The sequence below is a fragment of the Vidua macroura genome, chromosome 7 (assembly GCF_024509145.1).
Source record: "Vidua macroura isolate BioBank_ID:100142 chromosome 7, ASM2450914v1, whole genome shotgun sequence".
Classification (NCBI taxonomy): domain Eukaryota; kingdom Metazoa; phylum Chordata; class Aves; order Passeriformes; family Viduidae; genus Vidua; species Vidua macroura.
In genome coordinates this window covers 16053070-16077120 of record NC_071577.1, presented here as the reverse complement: position 1 = coordinate 16077120, position 24051 = coordinate 16053070, and the positions used below count along the sequence as shown (strand labels likewise).

At 37.4% G+C, this 24051-nt stretch overlaps 1 protein-coding gene across 1 annotated transcript in view; it reads right to left on the bottom strand.

Moving 5' to 3' along the window:
• RAPH1 (Ras association (RalGDS/AF-6) and pleckstrin homology domains 1) overlaps positions 1 to 24051 on the bottom strand; it is an 86582-nt gene that overhangs the window by 44740 nt on the left and 17791 nt on the right. Inside the window, 3 exon segments of the mRNA XM_053983127.1 lie at positions 3515 to 4029; positions 4835 to 4940; positions 8401 to 8520. Coding sequence (XP_053839102.1) covers positions 3515 to 4029; positions 4835 to 4940; positions 8401 to 8520 — 741 coding nt within the window.

Below are 24051 nucleotides of genomic sequence, written 5' to 3'. Positions count from 1 at the left end.
ACACTAAGATGCCTGTCCAAATACTCAGGCAAGAAGTTCTGAATAATCAATTACCTCCAATAAGTGAGCTCCTGATCTCCCTTCCAGCCTCCAGTCCCTGGCTACAACCTCCCTAATGTGCATCAGTCCTCTGAGCCTCTGCAGTTCATCTAAATAACACAGAATGAGACCCAGAACAGAAGCAGAAGGTTTTGGGGTAATAAGCACCAGTTATGTGCCAAAGCTGGGACAAGGGAGGAGATGAGAGTGTAAGGAAAGAACTGTGAGGAAGGAAGGATGAGAGGAAAGGGAAGTTATATCCTCCCATTTCTGGTGGCTATGGAATTGCAGCCTTTTTCCTACTGGTCCCTATTACCAGACAGACAGTATACTAGACTACACACACCTTCAGTGGGCCAGTACGTGGCTGTTCTTGCACAGCATTTTCCTGCACTGCCCAGTCAGAGAGCTCTTAAATACAGAGCAGAAGTATTTAAGATAGAATAATGAAGTTTATAACTGTAAAGCCTGATTTCCTTTTTCAGACAAGCATTTCCTCCCTTCAAAACTATCTTCCATTTTACTCAGGAAGAGCATAACATAAAGTTGCAGCAGAAAGGATGACTTTTTAAAGTACCTATACTGCCTGGAGAAGACAAAGTATTGGTCAAAAGGGCAGAGCTGCCAAGACACTAACCTCTTTCAGAAGAGGCACAGCAGTAAAGAAATTTTAAAGGTCAGCTCACCTACAGGCAGTCTCAAGGAAGACAGGTAAAAGAAAAGAGGTAACTTGAAGCACTACTTCAGAATAACAAATCTCAACACAGATCTGCTGTGACCATGAATAAATAGCCTCTCCCCTTTCTGCATAAAAAACTGTTGGGTTTTTCCCCTATATGGACATTATGACTTCTTCAAAGGCTATTTCCTCAGAGGGATGTTTTCTATTAGAAACAGCACCATTGAATCAACTGTGTGGGTGGGAGGGTACAATTCAGCCCTACTAGTAAAAGGTATTTTGATTCACAACCTAGCCAAGAGGATTAATAAACCCTTAAACTAGTTTTTGGGCACTAAATGAATGACATAGGAAATAAACAGCTTTGTTGATACCCAATGATTCTTCCAAAGAATCCATTAATTTAAAAAACACCACCACAAAATCTGTCACAAACTAAAAAAAAAAGTGATTTCCTTTTCCCTGTTCACCAGTGATGAGAAAAGAAACTTACTTCTCTGTAAGAAGTCCCATCCCATCACATAACAATTTTAAAACTGAATAGTTGAATACCAGTTCTGTAAATCGGAAGGGACAGTTTCTTAGAATTGAACACCTTCCTCAGGCTACTGAAATTAAAAAGAATAGATAGAGCCAAAGCAAACAGCATGGTTAATGAGTGCAGAGGTTTCTGCTCTCAAGCGAGAGAAGAATCTGCATCTCAAATTACTGACACTTTCTGGTTACCTCCTTCAAAGGAATCAGTAATTCTTATCAACTTATCTGGGTAGAGAAACAATAGCCACATTCTTATATGAGAAGCATATGTTTGTACAAAGGCAGCCCTCACATGTCATTGAGAAAAGCTTCTGGGGACGATTTTGAGCCTTGCAGTTAGTGGCCAAGAGCTCAGAAAGCAACTGAAACAGCAACTGCAACACTTGCAGCAATACAGATTGGCTTCCCGTGGAGACAAAGCAACTTCTTGACCTCTGTCCCTTGATTCACCAATATCAAGGTAATTACAGGCAGCAGGTGGTTTGTTGATTACTCATGACACAAAGTATTGAAAAAACCTGGGAGACAAGAAGGGCAATTTTACTGATAATTTTACTGATACCTCAAGCATATAACTCCCAAAGTAAAAGAGAGAATCTAGAGGGAGACCTGCAAGATCAACTGCAGAAAACACTTTGCATTAAAAATCAAAAAATGCAACATCCATGCTTTTCTTATGCTATACAAGCTAGAACAACTAATTGACAAAAGTAATCTTTTTAGCCTGAGACAAAAATACAAGACTGCCTAACTTTCTACATCATAAAGACAGACATATAATCATGAGTAACAGCTGGAGATTAAAAAAAAAAAAAAAAAACAAAAACAAACAAAAAAACCCCCACACCACAAAACAAAATCAACAAAAAACAACAACCAAAAAAAAAAAAAAAACCAAAAAAAAACCCAAAAAAAAACCAAACACACACACAAAAAAAAAAAAAAACCAAAAAAAAAAAAACCACACCAAAAAAACCCTACCCAAAACCAACAAACCAAAAATAAGCCTTACCATACCATAAAAAGAAAATGATTCTCAAACAAACAACAATCAATGGCTGCCATAGGCTGGGCTTGAACACTTAGGCCTACAGCAATAATGCAAAGGTTTGCATTTTAACTTTCCAAAGAGCAAAGGGCACATTCCTATCTGTTTTGCTTCATTCAATAGGAAACCTCCAATAAAAGCATACTGAACACAAACTTTTTATACAAAAAGAAAGTTGACCTAAACTGTTCATTTCTCACCATTTCAAATGAAGATTTAAATCAACGTGTGACCTCAGTTAGTTGATTATAAGACTGACAAGCCTGCATCGTTCACTTTACATTAGATGAATTTCTGTTGCAGATGTGTAGAACCATGCTTTCAGTACAGCCCATTCAGATTTGTTTTAATTATTGATTAGAATAAACTCAGCCTGTTCCAGTTTCCTCTCATGAAAGAGAACATGCATATTAGTACAACTGACATTTTAACAGGTCAGATTTCTGTTTCAGAGAGTATTTCTACAGGAGAACTTATAAGTTTAAGTTCTCAAAATTCACTGGAACATTTTTCACATTTTCTCTCAAGTCACTAGCAGTTGCAATGTTTACTGAACTGGCTGTTCTTACTGAAGTTTCCTCTCTAATTAATCAATGTCAAAGCATCCAAATCCCAAATTAATATCTGCTAATGTTGTATTGCAGCCCAGTTATTTTTCTGTATTGTGTATTGCTTCAAAGAGCTCCTCCTGTCATACATGAAACAAGAGTATTAAGTAGCAGCAAATTACTGGTATAGCATAGCTCCAGATCTCCAGATAGACACCCGAAGATTGCTCCATGTGTTTCAGGTATTAACTGTACTGTAAGAGGAATAGAATTTTGTCAATTGTGCTTTCTTTTTTCCACAGCTGTGCACTCCTCAGATTTAAATTAAAGGCAATATGTGATATTTATTTGGAATAAAAATATTACCTAATAATAAACTAATAAAAACATTAAAATGCATGATTGGCTTAAGAGGAAGAAGAGATGGGGAAAGCTCCTAAGAAAAAAATCTAAACACATTCTTTATAAGAAGTTTCCTTGCAGACACAATCGAAACCAGAGACAGAAGCAGCTACAATATGGGCAGTTCCTGTAAAAGCAAGTCTTCAAACAATCCCACTGCACTGCAAATGTTTAGCTATGAGTGTCAGCACAGAAAATGAGGTGTAAGTTTGAAGAGAAAGACCCAAACCAAACAAAAATCTTGAATTAGTGACATCCTACCTCAGTGATTGGTTGCCCTTGTGATGTCAAGTCCAGCTCCTGAGGTCTCGTCACCTTATCGATATCCAAGGAGTCCATGCTGGAAGCTGCCGAGGTCACGCTGGAACGGGAGGAGTTACTAATGGAGCGCACCTCAGCATCGCTCACTGTGCCAGCAGATGCTGTCCTCCTGTGCTGGGCAGTAACCACTGGCTTGGTGTCTTCTGCAACAGACTGCTGGGCTGCTTCATCCATGCTCAAGGAGGCCTTCTCTAACTGTGCAGTGATGTCATCCAGAGACACGTTGGCATGCGATGGTTTAGTCACCTTAGCAGAGGAGGACAATCCTTTCACGCTGCTGTGCTTAGTGGAAGGTCGACTAGCAGGTGGTTTCTGAGTTTTGGGTTCTGTGGCAAGGCGTTTCACTGCAGCATTGTTTGCTGAATGAGAGCCAATGCTGCTGAGCTCCTGCTCTATGGAACAGAGATCAGCCATGAGGGCATCCAGATCCACAGTCTCCCCCTGATTCAGGGCTTCTGCAACAAACAAGAGTAGTCAGTATGTGCAGAGTTATTTCATTTACAACGCCTCACTTTGTGTTATCAAATCTAATAGTTAAGAGAGCAAAGGAAGCAGAATTTTCTTTTCCCATCTGTAGTGCAAATATTTGTGCACTGCTGAACCAAAATTCATTTGCATTACTATCCTTGACCAGTGCAGCTTTCACACTATTTAGGTTAAACTCATTTGTCAGCAAAAGAAGTCTATGAATGTTCAGACTGCATCTGAAAAGTTTAAACTGTTTTCCTGTGAACGGAATGTAAAAACACATTTGTGTATTATTGTGCCTCACTTTTCGAAAAAGTGCAGATGTTTTGCTAAGCATTTTCTGCTAAAGTAATGCAACAGCTTTAAAAAAACAAAACCAAAACAAAAATACTATATACATACGCAAGCCTTTAAATTAAGGTTTCCTTCTCTTTATCCTGAACACATTCTGTAGCTATATTCCTGCATTCTGTTCCATAAAGCAAGATGCTCTTTCTTCCCAGTTAAGTCATTCTTTCATGAGACCAAATCCCAGAACAAGCTTTTTTATACAAATACTACACTACAGCTCTCAAATAGTAAGTGTTGTAAAAGATAATGCTTTAGGAGACTCAAATACTTGAAAAAAAAGAACACCAGAAAGCAATGCCTTCAGCAAATATCTTCTCACCTCAGCCATAAGCATATTTAAGTGTTCTTATATTTTACAATATTTTAATTTATAGTTTGAATAGGTTTTTTTCTTAAACTAGTATTTTCCTTAAACTATATATGGTAAATAATTCAACAAACCATTCAAATTGTACATGGAGAAGCGATATGAGAAGTTAGCAAGATTGGTTTCCTGGCGGAGAGGTGACCTCTTCACTGGTGCCACAGGCTTGTCTGCATCCAAACTCTAAAAAAGATCCAAAAGAGGACAAAATAAAATCTGACAAAGATTTGCTTGTCCAATTCCTTAAGATGAATGAGAATTAATTTTGTCTAAGAGAAATTTTTCAAAAGTTACTGGTATATTTAAAAGCACCCCTGTTTTTCAGGCTTTAGACTGGAAACAAACATCGTCATACTACAGAGATTTAACTTCAGATATTCAGTGTATGCAGTGAGGAAAAGTTGTTAAACACATTCTGCTTTTTTCCAGAATCAAAAGGATAGAAGCATTTTCCGACTGCTTTTTTGAATGGTGTTAGACACCAGCTCATTTTGAAACAGATAGCTGACTTACCTTTAACTATCTCTGCATGAAACTGCAAAACATTCAAACTGGGATAAGAGTCTAAAATATGGCCTAAGATATCCACCATTAGCCTATGAGCATAATCATGGCATAAGTGCTTAAAAACATTCAGTGAAGAATCCTATTTTATTAACAGGGATTTAAATACACTAAATTCAGAAATTTTTTTCAATAGTCTTTCCTGTGAATAACATTAAGTTACGAAAACCAACCCTAGCCAGTTTATGTAGGGCACATTTTTTTAGGAAAACTAGCAGAGGTTAAAAAAAGAAACTCTTTTTAACCAATACACTGAGTTGTTATGTTACGATGGCTAATATGGACATAGTACTGTAATAAATACCAGGATTTCGTAAGCAGCAAGCCGTTAGGCACTGTGATCCAGCTGCTGACCCAAGAAGTAGAGGGTCAGGAGCTGCTGGCCCTGGAATGGAATGTGTTACATAGGGAATCCAGCTCTTGCTGTCACTGAACTTCAACAGGCCTGCAGAACATCTGAAATTAGGCAATGCTTTTACTGATAAAGAGTTCCTGAAGATATGCTTGCCTGAAGGAAAAGCGTCTTCTAGTTTCAACAGAATAAAGTTTCTCACCTAAATTTTTTATGTTCATTTTCTACATCTTTAGTCAAGCCTTTGTTAAAAAGATCATATTCACTAATTTTTCCCATAATGTTTTATCTTCTTGAGCTCCCTTTTCTTCTCAGCTTGGCCTGGACTTAAAAAAAAAAAAAAAAAAATCTATAACCCTAGAGACAGCAGTGAAACTGGAGATAGAAAAGGCAAGTTAGGCCCTGTTCCTTCAGCCCAAACCCACAGACTGCTACAAAAGATTTCCTGTGAAGCAAATATATCCTAGTTAAAAGCACCCCAACCATGTTTTACTGGCTTTATTAAAGTTATTGCAGGTCATTGGACACACATGTGATATGCCCTCACCATAATCTGAGCACATTCTCCAAAACTACTAAACCAGCAGTTTGGAGAACTGCTAAAAACTGCAATAGCACCCAAAAGCTTAATTCTCAATAATCATGAGAAGCAGGGTAAATTTTTTTTCTTTTAACCTGCACCATACAGCAGAATAACTTAAGCAGAATAAATGCTAAGACACCCTTCATCAACACTAAATATTGCTCACACACGCAGCAGATTTTGTGACTTTTGTTAACCAAGAGTTAAAGAGGGAAAGTGAATTCAGATGATTCCCATGGGCATTCAAATAATTTCAGATATTTTAAAAAGCAGTTACATCTGGGTCTTACTTTAAATCTCCTAAAAATAAACATTTAGGAAATCTAAAAAGAAGTTAAAGATCAAGGATATCAGGGACAAAAACCTTTCCTCCTAGTGCTCTTGAAAACCAGCTGATAGATAGCAAAAAATACTGAAACTACAGGAGAATGCACTTTGGATCTCATCAACTCTAATCACCTCCCTTTATTGGGACTTCATTGGAACATCCCCATCAAGATTTGATGACAGTCCAAATAAATGATCTGAGACACAATCAACTCAATTAACTTGTTTATACAGAACAATATGAGGTCATTCAAAGTTTTGGGGGAAATGTTATTTCTCAGTAGTTGCAAAAGATAGAAGGGCAACTGTCAGGCTGTGTTGCAGACTGTCTTGAACAGCAATATGAAGGTAAGAAACAAATAATGTGGGTTCTACCATTAAGTACCTTTTAGTAGGTTTTAAGAAATTTGCATGGACCAACAACAAACTGAGACATCACTGAAGTCTGCATGTCAATAGTATAGCTATAAACTCCAAGTAAAGTATACTTATATTTCTAGGCCGCTCATACCTTTAAAAAATGGGGCAGAGAACAAAGGGTCTAAGACCCATTGAATTGTTACGTTATGATGGCCCATATGATTGCTATAATAAATACCAGGATTTTTATAAGCTGTGATCCAGCTGGTGACCCAAAAAGTACATGACAGGGTCAGAAGCTTCTGCCCCTGGAGTAGAATGTGTTACATGGGGAATCTTGCTGTCACTGAAGCTCAACAGTTCTGCAGAACAGCTGAAATTAAGCAATGCTTAATGGGTCTAAGACCCATTGTGCTCCTCTGTGAATATCGTCATTCAAGGTGATTTACAAAGCCCAAAATAATTCACATCATTCAAAACCCTTCAAAGTAAGTTAAAAACCAGCAGGAATTAGTAAATAGAGATTGATGTCACACTCTTCCACTCATCTCAGAAGGCAGGATTCTTTATTGCCCTGCATGCGTGAACTCAGGAAAAGAAATTGTTTTCCCCGATACTGCTATATACATTTAGAACTTGATGGCAGAGACAGTAACAGAGATGAGTCTGAATTTGAAATCCTGTTACATGATTAGCTCAATTTTCCTTCAGGCAAGATGAAGATGAGAAAAACTGCCTCCTCTCTAGCTTAATGAACCTTCACTTATCATACCTCAGCTTAATTCTACATGACAAATAGGGAGAAGAGTAAATATTTTATTCAGGAAGTTCACACAGCTGAAACACCCCCTGCAGGCAGTCACGGAGAAATGGCTGATTACCCCAGGAGTGCAGCACACCACACAAAATGCAGTATCTGCTTGTGAAGCAAAGGAAAAGCACTAAAAAGAAGGAAAGACTGAAAGACATCCTATCAGCTGCTTCACTGATGCAGGAAGAGTACTCTGGAACAATGGTGAGTCCTTAAGGGTGTATCAAGGTATCTCATTAGGTCATCAGTGGCAGCATTCACAATTTTTTCTTATTGCTGTTCAGGTGCAACAAATAAATGCTGTTACAGCTGGACAGTGTCAAAGCACATGTTTTGGGACACAGCCTATCTCTTGTCAGCTGAAGTCCTTGTCGCTCTACAGACATAAGGACAAAATATCAATTCTATAATTCTCGGAAGTAACTGTTATACCCTTTGTGATAGGTCAAACTAGCAGGTTGTATAAAATGAATATAACAACCTCAGGATGGGGTAAACAAGTCAATTTATAAACCTTTAAAGATTACTGAACTGGTCACAGGTCTGCTTTGCTGCAAGTGACAGTGTCAAGCAGCTGGCATCCAACTAAAAATAAACATAAAACTAACAAAAAATTATTCTGTGAGATGACTGAAACCTCCCTCACCTGTGTGAGTTTGTCCAGTTCACCCAGCCAGGCCCCAAACATCTTGTCGAGATCCTGATCTTCCTTATCACTATCTTCTTCTGCACCATGGTCAAGTTCTTCATCTGACAATTGCTCCATCTGGAAAAAAAAAAAAAAAAGAAAAAAAAGTTTGATGCTCAAACTCTCTTGTCAGTGTCTAAGAAAACTTGCGTCAGCTACTATGTTTCTGAAAGTGTTCATAAATCAAAGCAAATGTCCATCCATAAGCTTAATAAAAATTCCTGCTTACTAGTAAGGACTTAGTATGGAAGTTGTAATAGGTAATTGCAAAGCCATTTTTGCAGCTCACTTTTGTCAGAATGATGCAGAAAATTATGAAGAACAGAGTTCACAATATGTAAAAATACCATCAGAAATTCATGCTAGCCTTGCATGTGCCTTCATTGCCAGCTATTGTTGGCAAAATCTATTGACATTACATTAGAAAAATCCAACTCCTGTCCAAGGAATTTAGCTCACCACAGTTAAGCAACACCATTCAACCACAGGAAGTGCAGTCTCACTGCACTGCAAATAGATCACTACAGATCTGTAAACAGAAATGCTTTAACAGGCCATAGAGAATGTCAGCAATACCTCCCCCGAGACAGTTCAGATCTTGGACACTGACCAGATCACTTCAGTGATACTGTACAATTTTTATTCAACAAAGGTACTTCTCTCTGGAAGTAAAGAGTCACCATAACATCTCCCAGATCCTCCTTTATTCAACAAATTTGTGACCAAGATAATGACAATGTTCTCCAAAGTTTATCTGTTATTATCTCAATGAAAAGTAACCTTTTGTTTAAATCTCTTTTCCAAACATGTCCTCCAGCCCCTTTTATGGAGCTAAGACACATATGCCTTTCTATGTACACTCATACTGGCAAAGACAGCATCTGGTTCAGGAAAAGAATTTACATATGTGGAGGGGCAAAACTCTAGGTAATAATTTGGAAGCAATCAGGCAGTATGGAAGGTAAATTTCAGAGATGTGCTACAGAATGTCCAGAAACACATGAGAACAGATCCCCAGCAAGAGCTACGCAAAAAATCAATGGTGAGTTGAACTCAAGTCATGGGCTACATAGTTACTTGCTACATAGCTGTCAGAAAGCACCAGTTAACATTTTGTAGATTTAAAAATGAACTAAGTGCTATTCTTCAGGAAAAGACAAATCTTGGTCTGAAAGACATCAATGTCCAACATTGCACAGTCAAACTGATAAGGGATGTTATGAAAAATGATTAAAGGTGATCTCAGAGAAATAAACTACTCCATCCACTTTTTCTTTCATATGACAGTTTTCATGCAAAAAAACCCTCCAAGATTTAAAAATAGTGTTTTCTTATTATTATTATATATTGCTTTTATTTCATTTTAATTTGATAAAATAGGTCAGAGGAGACTTCAGAGGTGATCAGTAATTCTGAAGTCAGCAGAAGCCCATGGATGCAAGATACTGCCATCCAGTTGCTCTAGGCAAAGCTGCTTCAATCTACTACCTGAACTTCTACTTTCGTGGGAGAGCACAATGCATGTGCCTACCTTAAAAGAGGCAATAGCATTAAAGCTAACTTGCCATGGCACACTGCACTGCAAAAACACTGAACAGATTAAATTAATCATCTGAATCTCCTTTCTTCCACCACTTGCTTTGAGCCCTGCACTCTAAGGAACGAAAGGAAGTAAAATCCAAGGGTGACAATGAAATTGTACCAAAACCAATATGCTTATGTAATATTGCTGCATCCTTCCACCAAGACTGCAGCAGTTTTTATACTCTGTAAGCCAGGCATGCCTTCTCCAACAAGATTCCTCTCTACCATGCCTCCTCCAAGACCTCCCACATACAAAACTGGAGACAGCATGGTAGCAGCGACTCAAACTCTGCCTGAACTTCTGCAAAGCAAACCTCAGCTGCATTCAATTTTTATCCCCCTTCAAAGCTTTGCCTTACTATTTCTTAGACTCTAACATGGACCAGAAATACTATAAACTCAAGGCAAAACACATTATACTTAAGGTGACATGGTCAAACTGCTGTTGAAGTGCTCACATAACATTTCTAAATGTCTAGATACATCTGAAGAAAACAATTTTTATTTGAAAGCTAAAGGAAGCTATTAAAAGGGTGCCTTTGAAATACGACTATGAACTAGCAAATAAAATAAATTGAAACTGCGAGATAAATCATTCAGAGCACAGTATTTATAGAGATTTTACAATGCTAGCCTTTCCCTCTTTGAGCTGTTTCTGACACTCACTCTAGTTAGATGGACTTGTTTTGCACTGCATGGCACTGTTCATAACTCACTCTTTCATTAAGGGAGAAGCTTGCTCTTTTTACTAATATTTCTGAGGATCTAAGCCATGGAAAGCATTCTCAATTTCCCATAAAGTGTTACTTTAGCTATTTTGACTTGGCATCAGAGACACTGCTTTGGTTCCAGTTACTGTGAAGACAGAATTAGCAGCCTAAAGAAAACTTTTACAAGTGAAGTACTGTTATGTCAGCGTGTCTGGCACTGAACCCTGTAGTATTTGCCAGCTCCTTGTAGTCTCCACCCAAGCTTCCTAACGTCAGCTGCATTTCCTATGAGCCTGTCAACATTTACTTGCAAAAGGCACACAGAGGTTAGTGTCTTGCTTCAGAAACAGCTAATATTAAGTCGCAAATTCTGTAAAAGGAAATCTTAGTACAAGTTCCACAACTGGAAGACATCCCAAAGGACACTAATTAAAGAATTAATTCAATAACTGAGGACAGAGACAAAATGCTCATAAAGCAGTATATGAACTTCTTGGCATAAGAACTCAAAACATTAACCACTTCAAAAAAGAGTGCACAATCCAGTTAAAAACTTTAAATTTTCCTTTTTATAGCCCTTTTTTTTCTCACTGTTGTTGATCACAGCAAACATGCAGTGCACTTTAGCACATTATGATCTAAGTGGGAGTTATCACAACTTCTAAGGATACAACATCTTTATTTATAACAAGAAATAAAACCAGCATACGGGGTGAGGGATTGTGTGTTTTGTTTAGTTGGGTTGGAGTTTTTTTCCTTAAAGGAATCATTTAGAATTGAATTAGATGTAAAAAATGGAGAAAGGATAATGGTTCTGGTGTGATGCCTTAAAGTCAGCCACTTACATTCCTAAAATATTTGCAGGGAAGGAGATTTTAAATTTTTTTTTTTTTTTCTGCCTAGCTAGAACCAGATGACATGCCAAAGTAACTTCAGGATTCAAGTTATTTTTCAACACCTCACCTTCTATTCTCTTAAAGTGTATGTCAAAGTAGAAAATAAAGAAAATGAGCAGCATCATTCTGGGATACCTGGATCAAATGCGGTATCAACACAGTGTAGTCTTTCAAATGGAAGTGAGGCTTCCTGCACTAAAGTGTGATCTATGTATCATTTCATTATCCGCTATGGACTGTGACAGTCTATTCTGTCTGTCTGAAATGCTATTTAAACAGGCAGACTTATAATCACTCTAAGTCAATGATCTAGTTTCCAAAACAGTTAGTTAGATTTTACCTTTAAATGCACAAAGCACAGCATTCTAGTACTAGATTATGAAACATTATGAAGGTTTTCATTAGAAGTTACCAGTTGTAACATTTAATCCTAACCTAGTATTTTAAATTACAGTGTAAAGAAACAAAACTCACCAATACTTCAGGGGAATAAAACAGAAAGATTTACTCTTTCAAGATGATTTTTATATTCTTAATATGCTAGGACAAGCATGAGCTATTAAAACACATGAGGAAAGATGGAAAGCCCAAGAGCAATGCTTCAGATACACCATTTCAACATTTTCAAGAAAAGATACTACCACAGAATTCTGAAACAAAGAAACAGTTTTCTTTATATCAACAATTTTGGGACAGAGTTATCAAAAGTGTATCTTAAGTATCTTTTACTGAGACCCCAGCATGAGGGAAGTGTCTTACACTGAGACCCTATCCTGCACACTTGCATATTGAGACAGTAGTTCCTATCTTAAATCAACCAAGTTGAGACAAATGAATTTTTTTATTATATGGTTAATATAATAGTCTCTCCTTAGAAAGAAAACACTGCACTGGAAAAAAAAAAAAAGCTGTTGTAAAATAATTAAGTTGCAGGTTTTCTCTATACCACAATTCATTGATGATGCAAAGACTAAGAGAAAGAAAAATAGAATTCTGAGTTCAACCGGAAACACTAATGTACATAAAGGGTCAGCAACAAGAATGTGTTCATTCACTATAATTTCAGAAGCAGTATAGTAAGAATTTTGAACTACAGATGCTTAAGTATGTTCAAAATCAACTGACAGCATAAAACCCCCAAATGAAAACACACCATCTTTCAGCCAACCTATGTTTCTACCTCAAACCTTTCTTATTATTTAAATACAAGCTTGCACAAGGTTCTGCTTGGTCCTGAAAAAAACAATTTGCCTTCTAAAAACAACTACTGAATTTGTTACAAAGCTATTTTAGGGATGCAGTAGACAAGACACAAATGTTTGAAACACCATCTCAAGAAATAACTGTTTTTCAGCATTTTAAAACCTAACCTCAAAAACTATATAGCATACTCTGGTTTGGGAAATATACTCTCTCTAGACCTCATCTGGACATCCAAGTTCCTTCATTTGTGATCATTCCTGTGTTATAATGCCAATATCAATTTCTGTTAAATAATTGTATATGATAGAACACTACACTAATATACTGTATGAGCACATAAGCACAGAGTGAACACATAAATATAAGATTCTAGCAGGTTTTCATCTCTAGTATTCATTCACCTGACTCCTTAAAGAAACAAGGCTACCTGAACAGAAAAAACCCTAAAATGCTTTCACAAAACTGGCTGGCAAATCTCACATCCCTGTTCCATGTTTCTAGACATTTCCATAATTAAAGTAATGGTAAATAATGATAGGTACTTTGAGTACACAGATTCATTTGTATCACATTAATACTCTGTCCACGTGACAGGGACCAATCAGATCTGGCACACTTTTCAGTCAGAGATTCTTATGCTATAACTGACACTCCTCCTTTAATACTGCAGCACACTAAGCCAGTGACAGTGCAGATCACTTGCTTTAGTATTTTTGTGTTTCTTCTTAATAAGCATAGAGTATTCTGAAAATAATTAATCCTGGAAAAGATATTTGAAGGGGGATTAGAAAGCTATAGGAAGCCCTTTGTGCATTATCCAATGTTCTATAACCCAGTTTACGTTAAAAGTAATCTAGATGAAACCCTGAACAGAAGAACATTTGTTTTCTTTAAGCTTCAAATAGCATAGTAATAGCTGAATACATCCCAAGGCTTCTGCAGCACAGACATTCCAATGCCTCTCAAATTCAAAAACTAAGATACAAATCTATCAGCCAAAAAATTCAAATTCTGAACATTCCACATGAAAAAATCTTACGTCAAGCGAGTCTCTTTCAATATGCTATTTTTAGCCAACTTTGAGTTTCATTTTTCTTTTTTTAAACCATGCTTCAGGCAACAGTTTTCCAGACTTGGCACTAACAAAACAAGGTGAAAACAGGCTGAAAGTCTGATAAAAGATAACTCTTCAGACACTTCATTAAAAGCAAAGAGACCTTTCACAGCCAAAACTCTGAAATACCATGGGCAAGCTCTTGAAATCCTGGACATCAATATATGTTTCACAAAAACCAGTCATATGCCAAGATACTGCAGATATAATTAAGGTGTATAAAGCATTCATTATTACTGTGACAAGCTTGGATTTAAGTCTACTATCTATTTCCTGCCTTTCTTCCCTTACTCCCCAGCTGATGAAGGTTTTTCTTCACATCAACACATTATCTGCCACAATTCAACTTATCTGTCCTGTCCAACTCAACTACATTCCAATTATTAACGAAGGAAGGGACTCAGCATTGCTCTGGAAAATTGTTTTTATTTAATTCCACACTTATATTTTAAAAACTAACTAATTAGTAGCAATTTGGAAATAATATTGTCAAGAAAAAAAAGAAACAAATGTTAACACACGGGTTCTTTAAGCTGTTCTTCAAAATTAAAATAGGTCACTGTACTTCAGCAATAACTGCTATTCTTCAAACAGAGGAAGTCAAGAGCAGAATATGCAGTGTACAAGATTTATTTAGAGCAACTGGGAGAACAAAGGCAATTCCAGAATACAGTGAAAGAGTTTAAAAGCTATGTACAGTTTGAGCATATTTCTTTTCAAGTCTTTTTCTCAGGTAGTTGGTCTAAACTGCAGAACTCCAGCAAGTCTGAAAACCAGGCATCATCACTTTATGGTCTTATTTTCAGATTTAGCTGGGAGATGCAAAAGAAGACATAGCAATATTCCCTCTTTTGCCCACTCATCCATGCAACATGCAAGAATGTACCTTTGAAACCACAGAAAAGAAATCTGCTGTCTAAAAATGCATGTTTTGAACTGCACAGGCTACAGTTTTAATAAAAGATCAACTAAGGCTGCTGGAAGTAACAGTTATTCAAACACCCACAGCATGATTTCTAATGCTCCTTTTAAAATCACGCACATGCCTGTACAAGTACTTGCCTTTGCCTCTAGCTGTTTGTATTTCAAGCCCAGTCAAACAACAACCTTTTTCAAAAAGCTTATAAAAATATTTTTCTTTACATTATTTATAAGTTTGTTATATAAATATTTATAGCACATAAGTGAACACATAACTTACATTTTAACAACTGCTAATGAAACAATTATTTAAAAAAGCAACTGGAAGAAGAAAAAATCTTCAGCAGATACTGGATCATAACATCAAAGCAAACTGTCTCACCGCTTCTGGAATCCCCCAAAACACATCGATGCTGTATACAGCAAACACAGGTTTTCTGAAACTTGGTGCTGTTCATGACAGCACTCTTATCCTTTTCACATTCTAACAGACTGTTCAACAACCACTGCCAGAAATTCTAACCAGGAAAGTCAAACATATCACAGTTGCTTCCTGGTCTTCCACAGACTGAATACCTAATCTTTAGAACAAAGCAGACAAAGATACAACAACTCAGTATTCTTCACAGACAATATGAAAGAATCAAGCTCTTTTTGGCTAGCAGCATGAAGAAACAGAAAAACATAATTTTCCATATTCACATCCTTTGCAGCCCCCTTTGTATTTTAAGTAGAATTTGTACACTCCCGCTCTAGGTTTAGTTGACACTAGCACACACAATTTCCTGAAATAAACACATTGAAGATACCAGAATGTTTACTTCATCATCTTGATTTCTAGAAGTGGGAGATCATTCTGATGTGCCACAGCAAAACCACCCACAGAATACCCACCCATCTACCCCTTTGCCTGAAAGCTTTGAGAGGTAAAATGAAAAGTGCATCAAGTAGAATATTCATAAGGTTGGTTTCTGTTTTTAAGCTGTCTTTGTATTATTATTACTTTATATTGACTCTACCTTTCCATAATTGCAACCTGAAATTTTGAATTAGACCCTAAAGTGTGCCTCCTTGTATACTGGAATACATTTATAAGGTCTTCTTTCCTGTATGATAAGGGAAGCACCAAAATTACAGAAATGTCACTACAAGAGTCTAACTGCATTTGAAATTTGTGCTGTTGGGAAGGCAGACAGTAAAACCTTTATTCCCTCCAATATACCTCAGTGCCTGACTCACAGCTAGCCAAACAGATGCTGCCTTGAAGAGAACAGGCTTTATCAATCATTGTATCCCATTTCCTGAACCAAGATTCCAGCCAGAGTACCCAAGTGGCCATTAAATTAATTCCCATTAAAAAAGCATCCTAGATTACATCTTGTCTCACTGAACAGTCCTTATGAAGACAACCTGAAGACAACTATAAAAAAAAATATTTAGATCACAAAAACAAAACTCGCCTTAGCTAAAGTATTTTTCAAGTAGAGAGGAAAATAACACTCATTAGTTGCAGAAGCCAACATCTTAGATTTACCAGCTGAGACTAGAGAATTTTCAGTGTATAGCCTGTCTTCAATAGGCAGATATATACTCAGAAACTACATTAGTGCCAATTTTCCGGAATCTTCATCATGTCGTTATTGTAAGGCAAATACTCCTGCAGCATCTCTTTGCACTAAAAGAGAATAATAAATATGAACAAGCAGACTAAGAATAGGCATTAATTTTGTTGTAATATTCGGCCTTATGCACAGATCTCAGGGAATATCCAAATATTCCTGTAGCTGTGGCCCAATAATAACAATCACCAGGCTAACAGCAGCACTTTCAGGATCACCCTGCACTTGAGAAGAAGCATTAGCCAACCAATTATTAAAAAATTCACATCTTTTTGCAGACTGGTCCGTTGTCCCTGTAAAGGGTCTTTTTCCACCAGGAATAAATATTGAAAGAAACTAATTTTTACACATACACTAAGTTGTCTTTCAACTATAAGAAAGCAAACTAAAGCAAGCAACTGTCTACTACCCATAAAAGTTGAACATCTCAACAGTGCTTACTGTTATAAATGCTATAAATGAACGATCAAACCAACCAGGAGAAGGGAAATGTAAGAAAATCGCTTAGGTTGTAAGTAAATTACAATGCCGGTGAGAGTACTTCCTCATAAGGCTGAGCTACTTTATGCTTTAGTACAGTTAAAAACTAATTTTTGTTCAAGGGACCCTCTCAAAGGTTAAAAATAAGCATTATGCCACTGCTCACTTAAGATACCACAGCAGACACTGGAAACCTGTATGATGTGGGTACTATCTAGACTCAGAAGTACTTGCCAAATCCCTTTCCACAAGGGCTTAGTGACAGTCTATGAACCATGACTCAAAAAACAGATGAGTAATGCTTTAGCTATGATAAATAAACAACAATCTTCACAGGTTGCTTTTATGTCAGGGTATATATTTTTTATACTAACCTCAGCTCTAACAGGCTGGAAGATAACTTAAGTTTCCTGTTAAGAATTAAGACTACATTGTGAAGAGGTGCGTTTCAGTATAGCCAGAACTACCATCTCCAAAAAAAGGTGAAAAAAAATCAAGACCACAATTGCATATATTTCAGAAGACCCACAAATGAATGTTTCATACCTCTAAAGAACATAGTTGTTTCATTCTTAGCATTTATGAATCACCACATTTTGTTGTTTACAGCTAGCCATGACAAAACAGCATGACATTAAGAGACATCACATAGAAAAATATTTAGAGGACGAATAAGGGAATAATCTTATGGCTGAAACATTTCTTTAAGAAGGAGAAAGTATATTCAATTTAGAAGAAATCTGATTTACTTTAAACCCACCTCTAACAAACTGAGCAGAAGAACACTGCCATAAACCAAAAATAAACCCATCTAAACAGGCTACCCCGGTTAATCTAGTTTTATATTTTAAGCTATTAATAAGACCAGATTTAAGTACTGCAACAGGCAGTCAACTTTCATCCTCCAACTTCATAGGAAACTGTAAGGAGAGACATAAAGTCCCCTCTATCCCTGTCACTCTTTTGCATCACCAACTTCTGCACAGAAGGACGTGTGTTTATTAAAGTATGAGAGGCAGATCAGAGTGGAAAAAAGAAGAAGTACATGTTCCACCATGAGGTTACCATGAGAAATGGAATTACTATGTAAGGAGAGCTTTTTCCATGCAAGAGCTGAGTCTTGTGGAAGGCTTGGAATGACTGCATTGAGGGAGCAGAGCTGAGAGAGAAGAGCTTGAGAGAGCCTTGTACATCTAGAAGAAAGAGTGATGTGGGGCAGATGAGTCCCAGCAGTTAAAACTGGAAGGAAAGGCTGGAAGTCAGCAGGAACAGGGCAGCTTTCTATGAAAGGAAAGAGGAGGGGATCATGTGGCAGTAAATTAGCACTGCTCACTAGGTAGTGATGTGATGCATATAGGCTGAAAGGGCCCCTGCCACACAATGGGACTTGGCAGCAACTGTATGGCATGAAAAGGAGAAACTACAGACAAGTTCTTCATTATATGGATATAGGTGGAAAAATATGTTTTGAATGTCAAAACTGCAGGAGAATCACTGCTTCAAGAGAGTATTTTATCAGCAGGTCTTGGGTCTTGCAAGTGATTAAGTAAAATTTCAGGTACCACAAGACTCACATGCAATAGTAAAGAAATAGAAAGCCAACATCCTCCTGCATTAACTTCAATTCACCATTTTCCTTGGTGATATTTTAAGAATCCAAGTTGTATTTTGAGAATACCACCAGAAGAGAGAAAAAAAAACCCAAAAAACACCTGAAGAAGTCCTACACTTGCTCAGTTCTTGTTTTTCTTCTCAAAAGTAAAAGAGAAGCCATTCCACAAGTGAAGTCAATCCACAAAGCAGTTTTTGAGTGACATCAAGATGGTTGACATCTTGGTTGAACAAGATGCCACCACCACTTTTCTCTAGAAAAACCTGCACAAATTCCTGAAGGGGATAAAGCCTTGAGCAGATTTAGAAAGACATGCTCATCACTGATAAAAGCTGAAAATACAACTTAATTCTTATTTGCCATTTTAGCAGAATGTCACTGAAGAACACTCTCCAGAGCTTCTGACCTGTCCTCCCAAAAACAACCCCTGCAAAAGAAAACAAAATAAGCAATGGCCCACCCCCAAAAACTGAAATCAAACAAAAAACTCAGAGAAAACTGACAATAGTTCTCCCGACATTTTTTTTCTTTTTAATACTTTCTTCTCTTGGGATTTTTCTTCTACTGTTAATTCAACGTCCTTTCTCTCAAGGGTGGTTTAATGACCTTAAAGCAAGAAGTCCACACAATAGGTCAAACCAGTATCAGCAACTGGAGGTACAGGGCTATGAAATTTGTCACAGACTGCCAACAGGAATGTAAACGTTGCCTACTGAGCACTGACCTTAATCTCTAGCTTATAAACCTTCTGAAACTAATTAATTTTTTTTTTAATTAATTTTGTCTACTTAAGATATTCTCTAAAGATATATGTTCATACTGAAAAGCTGCATTACTTCAGTTTCTAAATAAATCTTGGCACCAGAAAGCGAGGGAGGGAAGCAGGGAGAAACACTAGAACTGGGTACCACTCCCTGGAAAAAAAGTATTTAAAGCAAGAAAGCAGCCTCAACATAAAAAAGTTTTGCTATGTCAAAGGTTAGAGAAGTCTAAAAGCCAGTTAATACCAACTGATGCACACTGAAAGACTTAATCCTGAGGCAATTAAATTCTAGATAAAGACCAAATGTAAATATTTAACACAGAATCAATGTTTTAAAGTACACATTCCTGAAAAAGTAAGGAAATTACCTTCCATAGCAAAAAGGAAAAAATACAAGTGTATTTATGCCACAAGTGTAAGTTATGCCACTGAAGAAGCAAACATGAAATTTCTGTACAGTAAAAGAATCATGGAAGATGGGGCTGACAGCTGGGTTTTGTTAAAGGAGGACTTTAAACAGAAGTATTTAAACTCATGGGATTAGGCCAGCATTCCTAAGAAATGCTGTTCAGCTCTTAAGCTGCAGAGACCTTGTCTAAGCAGCTCAGCAAATGAGTCACATAAACAACTACTGTAAACTCTGCTACCACCACACTTGGTAGCTCTGTGAATTAAGCTTTTCTTGCATATGAAAACTAAAGATGGAGTGTTTTGCTACTGGAACGGGGAATGGGGGGCAGAAGGAGGAAATAATCCAGCAAATCAGCAGACTCCATACTACCACTTAAAATCGTAAGTTTCAAATTTTCTTCCCAAAAAATTATCTTTCCTCAAACACTTAAAATAATGAGATTTTTAATTCAGTGAAGGATAATCCTAAGCAGGCGGCTCAGAGCAGTTATACACACAGATACATATATGCGGTGCATTATGTTTCACTTTATGTCTTGCTTACAAACATGCTTGGAAATTCCGTCACTTAGTATTCGATTATTCATATCTCCTACCCAAGTCTGATGCTGGGGTAAAGGTAGGGAAGATTTAGATAAAAAGAAAAAAGAACAGCATAGGCTGACAAAAATGTTTACAAAAAACGTTTTTAAAAGTAACATTTCTTAGATCAGATTGATACAAAGGCACCTTAAAGTAACACATGAACTTGGCTTATGTGTAACTTTCTTTTTTTAAAATAAAACAAAAATGAATAAACTTTTTTCAACATCAGGACTTCTAAGCAAGGGTCACACTGACTGAAAAATACTATATACTACTCTCATTTCCATGCTGAGAGACACAAATTCAGAGGGACAGGAATCAGATACTTCATGCCAGCCAGAGAGGCTCGCCTCCACCACACTGGATTTGGAACATGCCAAATGTTTGGAACATGCCAATGTTTGGAACATTGAGAAGCCACAGGTGAAGATAACTTACCTATTTCTCAAGACAGGGGAGTAACTTTCAAAATCATTTCCACAGCCCACATTCAAGTTTCCCATGAAAAGCAAAGCTGGGAGCAGGCTCTGTGACATACCAAAGGTAGCAGATCATTTGTGCTTGCCCCTCCAGAAACAAATTCACCTGGAAACACACACTGGACTGTGCATACCCAAAAGTTTCAGTCACATAGGAAAGGAGGGGCTGCAGCACATTCTTCCTCTTTTTTCCTTCCTGTCCTCCCCTTGGATAAATATACCATCTGTTCAGATGAAGAAGCTGAGCATCAAAATGTTACAGCACTTCCAGTAGCAAATCCTTGCATCTGCCCTATTCTCAGAAACATGCCAATGGCAAAGGGGCAGCCTACCTCCTACCTCCTGCATTGCCCTGCAGGATCAATGTAAATATACCCCCATTATCAGCTGAGTATATCTATACACACTTTTTAGTAATGCATTTGTAAAATTCAGTCAATTTCTTATTGTCACTAGCATTTAAGTGCTGCAGAAAATTAAAAAAAAAAAAACAAACAAACAAAAAAACCCCACAACACAATTTTGGATGGAGCTTTTCTTTGTTTTTTTAGAAAATGCTGACACAAGTGGCTCAAGAAGGAATAAAATTGTGAAGTTATCTTTCTCGCTATTCCAGGGTAAACTTTCTACAGTTGCTTTCAAATGAGTTTTTGGAAAAATGTCTTTACAGACTTTCCTGATATCTTCTTATTTTGTTTTAACCTCCCACTCCTCCAGTTTAAAACAACAACTTACACATTAAAGCTTGAGCCAGGCTAACACTTCCTTGCTGTTGCGAAAAGGAAGAAATCTCTTTCCATCCATTTGCATGTTGCTCCAGAACATCACTGAGCCTGTTCAGCCTTCTAAACTACCAGAAAACCCACTCAACACTCCAAACACCAAAGGTGCTTGCGACCTTGCTGAGGTCGCAAGCAGCAATAGATTGCCCTGTGACTGGACAAATATGAGAGCCAACACTTTATTTTTGGGCTCATACTAGACAGCTGGGAAAAGGGACAGGGAAACAAACAAGTGGGACTTCCCCTTTGTGGAAGCACCAAGTTCACTTGTAACAGGCTCACCTGTAACCTGCAACTCCACTTCTACCTCAGAGCGTACTATAAGTTTCAAGCATTTGTTTTATGGTCTTAAGCTCATAATAAACAGAAAAGCCTATTGCTTTGCCATTCATACAGATAAATTTTCAAATGCTACCTTGCTGTAGGGCACATGCAATCACATATGTATGACACTGAAAAATCAGTATAATTTTGCTGAATTTGCATTTGTGTTAAAATTGGATCCGTTTTACCAAATGAGTAAAATGGCAAGTCTTGATGAATTACTTTCTCCACAGACATCCTTAAAGCTTGTAATTGTTATTACAAGCACTTAATATTTCAGTAGTTTTCAGATATCAAGTTAATCCCTAGAGAAGACTACATTTAAACAGAAGTAGAAACAAGAAAAAAAACCACAAAGCATTACCATCCATAAATACAGTTATAATTCTTAATTCAGAAAACTTCCAGTTTAAACTCTGTATCACTGAGGCACAAGATACGAAAACAGCATGCCCATGCCATTAGCTTTCAAATTAGTGGCTAAACACAAAACCAGCATCTTACCTTTTGCACTTTTTCATTTAATGCTTACAAGTACAGGTCGGACATTTCTGCAAACTAAAAATGTATTCCACAAGCACAGAACCTTGCTTGTATCTGTGGAACTGTCTCAGAACCAACACAAAGGCAACATGTCTGCTTGAAAATATGTCTGTATAGATACGTGTAATTTAAATATATATATTATTTATATAATAAAAGTCTTGTCAATGTAAGCTAATCACTAAAGTAGCCTCTAGGTATTTATAACATTTTAATGTTTGTGCATGAGCAAAGGCACAGCTCTGTTAAAAAGCATCACAGAACTGATGACATAAAGGTACAATTGAATAGCTGTTACAACACGAATTCCACTAAGTAGTACAACTGGAAGGGGCTTAAAGCTTACCAGGCCTGTCTTTGTAGTGCTGTTTTCCCAAGTCAGCAGGAACAAACAAGACATCCTTCCCTTAGATGCAAACATTCCTTTGCCACATGAAAAGGTATGAAGTGGCATGAAGCTGCACCAGGGGAAGTTCAGATTGAACATCAGGAAAAGGTTCTTCACTGAGAGAGTGGTTGGGCACTGAACAGGCTCCCCAGGGGCATGGTCACAGCACCAAGCCTGCCAGAGTTCAAGGAGCAGCTGGATGATGCTCTTAAGCCATGTCATATGGTTTTGGTTTAGGTAGTCCTGTGAGGAACAGAGAGTTGGACTCGATGATCATTACTGGTTCCCTTCCAACTTGAGATAAACTGTGATTCTATGAACATCTCCGCTGGATGCAGCTACAACTGTGCAGTTTACTACTAAGTGCATGAAGTTAAAGCCTCTTCAATTCCTTGTAGTCTGAACCATACATATTAACAAGCTGATAGAGGCTGCTTCTTCTGGCAGCATAAGAAATATTCTGCAGCCTTCATACAAAAATGATTACATCATCATACTCGAGTTCATATTTGTATTAATGTTTGTATGTGGCTTCATTCAGGTGAGTATCCACAATCAGCTGGTACCACCAGCACCCAGCTGAGCGCCTCTGAGTGCAGCAAGCAATGAGAAATGGGGTGACCAGCTTCAGGCAGAAGCAACAGAGCACCCTTCCTCCTACACTTCTTCACAGCCCTCCAGACTACACCATGTGCTTTTGAACCCCTTACATGCCAGTAAAACTCCATCTGGTTTGGGGGGGAGTGGGGAAGCAGGGGGAGAGCTTGAAAGTTAATGCTATACTGTAATATTTTTTAAAAGAGCTAAATTAAAATTCTTTCATAAGAATACTGGGATCACTCAGAATTCCAGGCAAGGAATAGTAAGGGCTCACAAAATTCTGTGAAATGACCAGAAAGTAAAAGTGCCAGCTAAGCCTGGAATAACTCAGGCAAAGCAAAAATTTTTTAATCTTTTCACCACATTGCCAGAGGCAAGACTGCAAAATTCCTTTGGAATGACACTTTTAAAGTATCTTCTGCTACACCTTTACTTGGTGTAAAAAGTACTCACAAGAACCCTGCTACTCTGCTGTGCATCCCTATAATTCTAAGTTTTTTAACAGAACTCTAATTGCAACTACACCAAATTTTTGTTTTTCAATATTTGTAATTCTTTTTCTCTTACAGAAAGATGAAGAAAGAGCCCTATATTC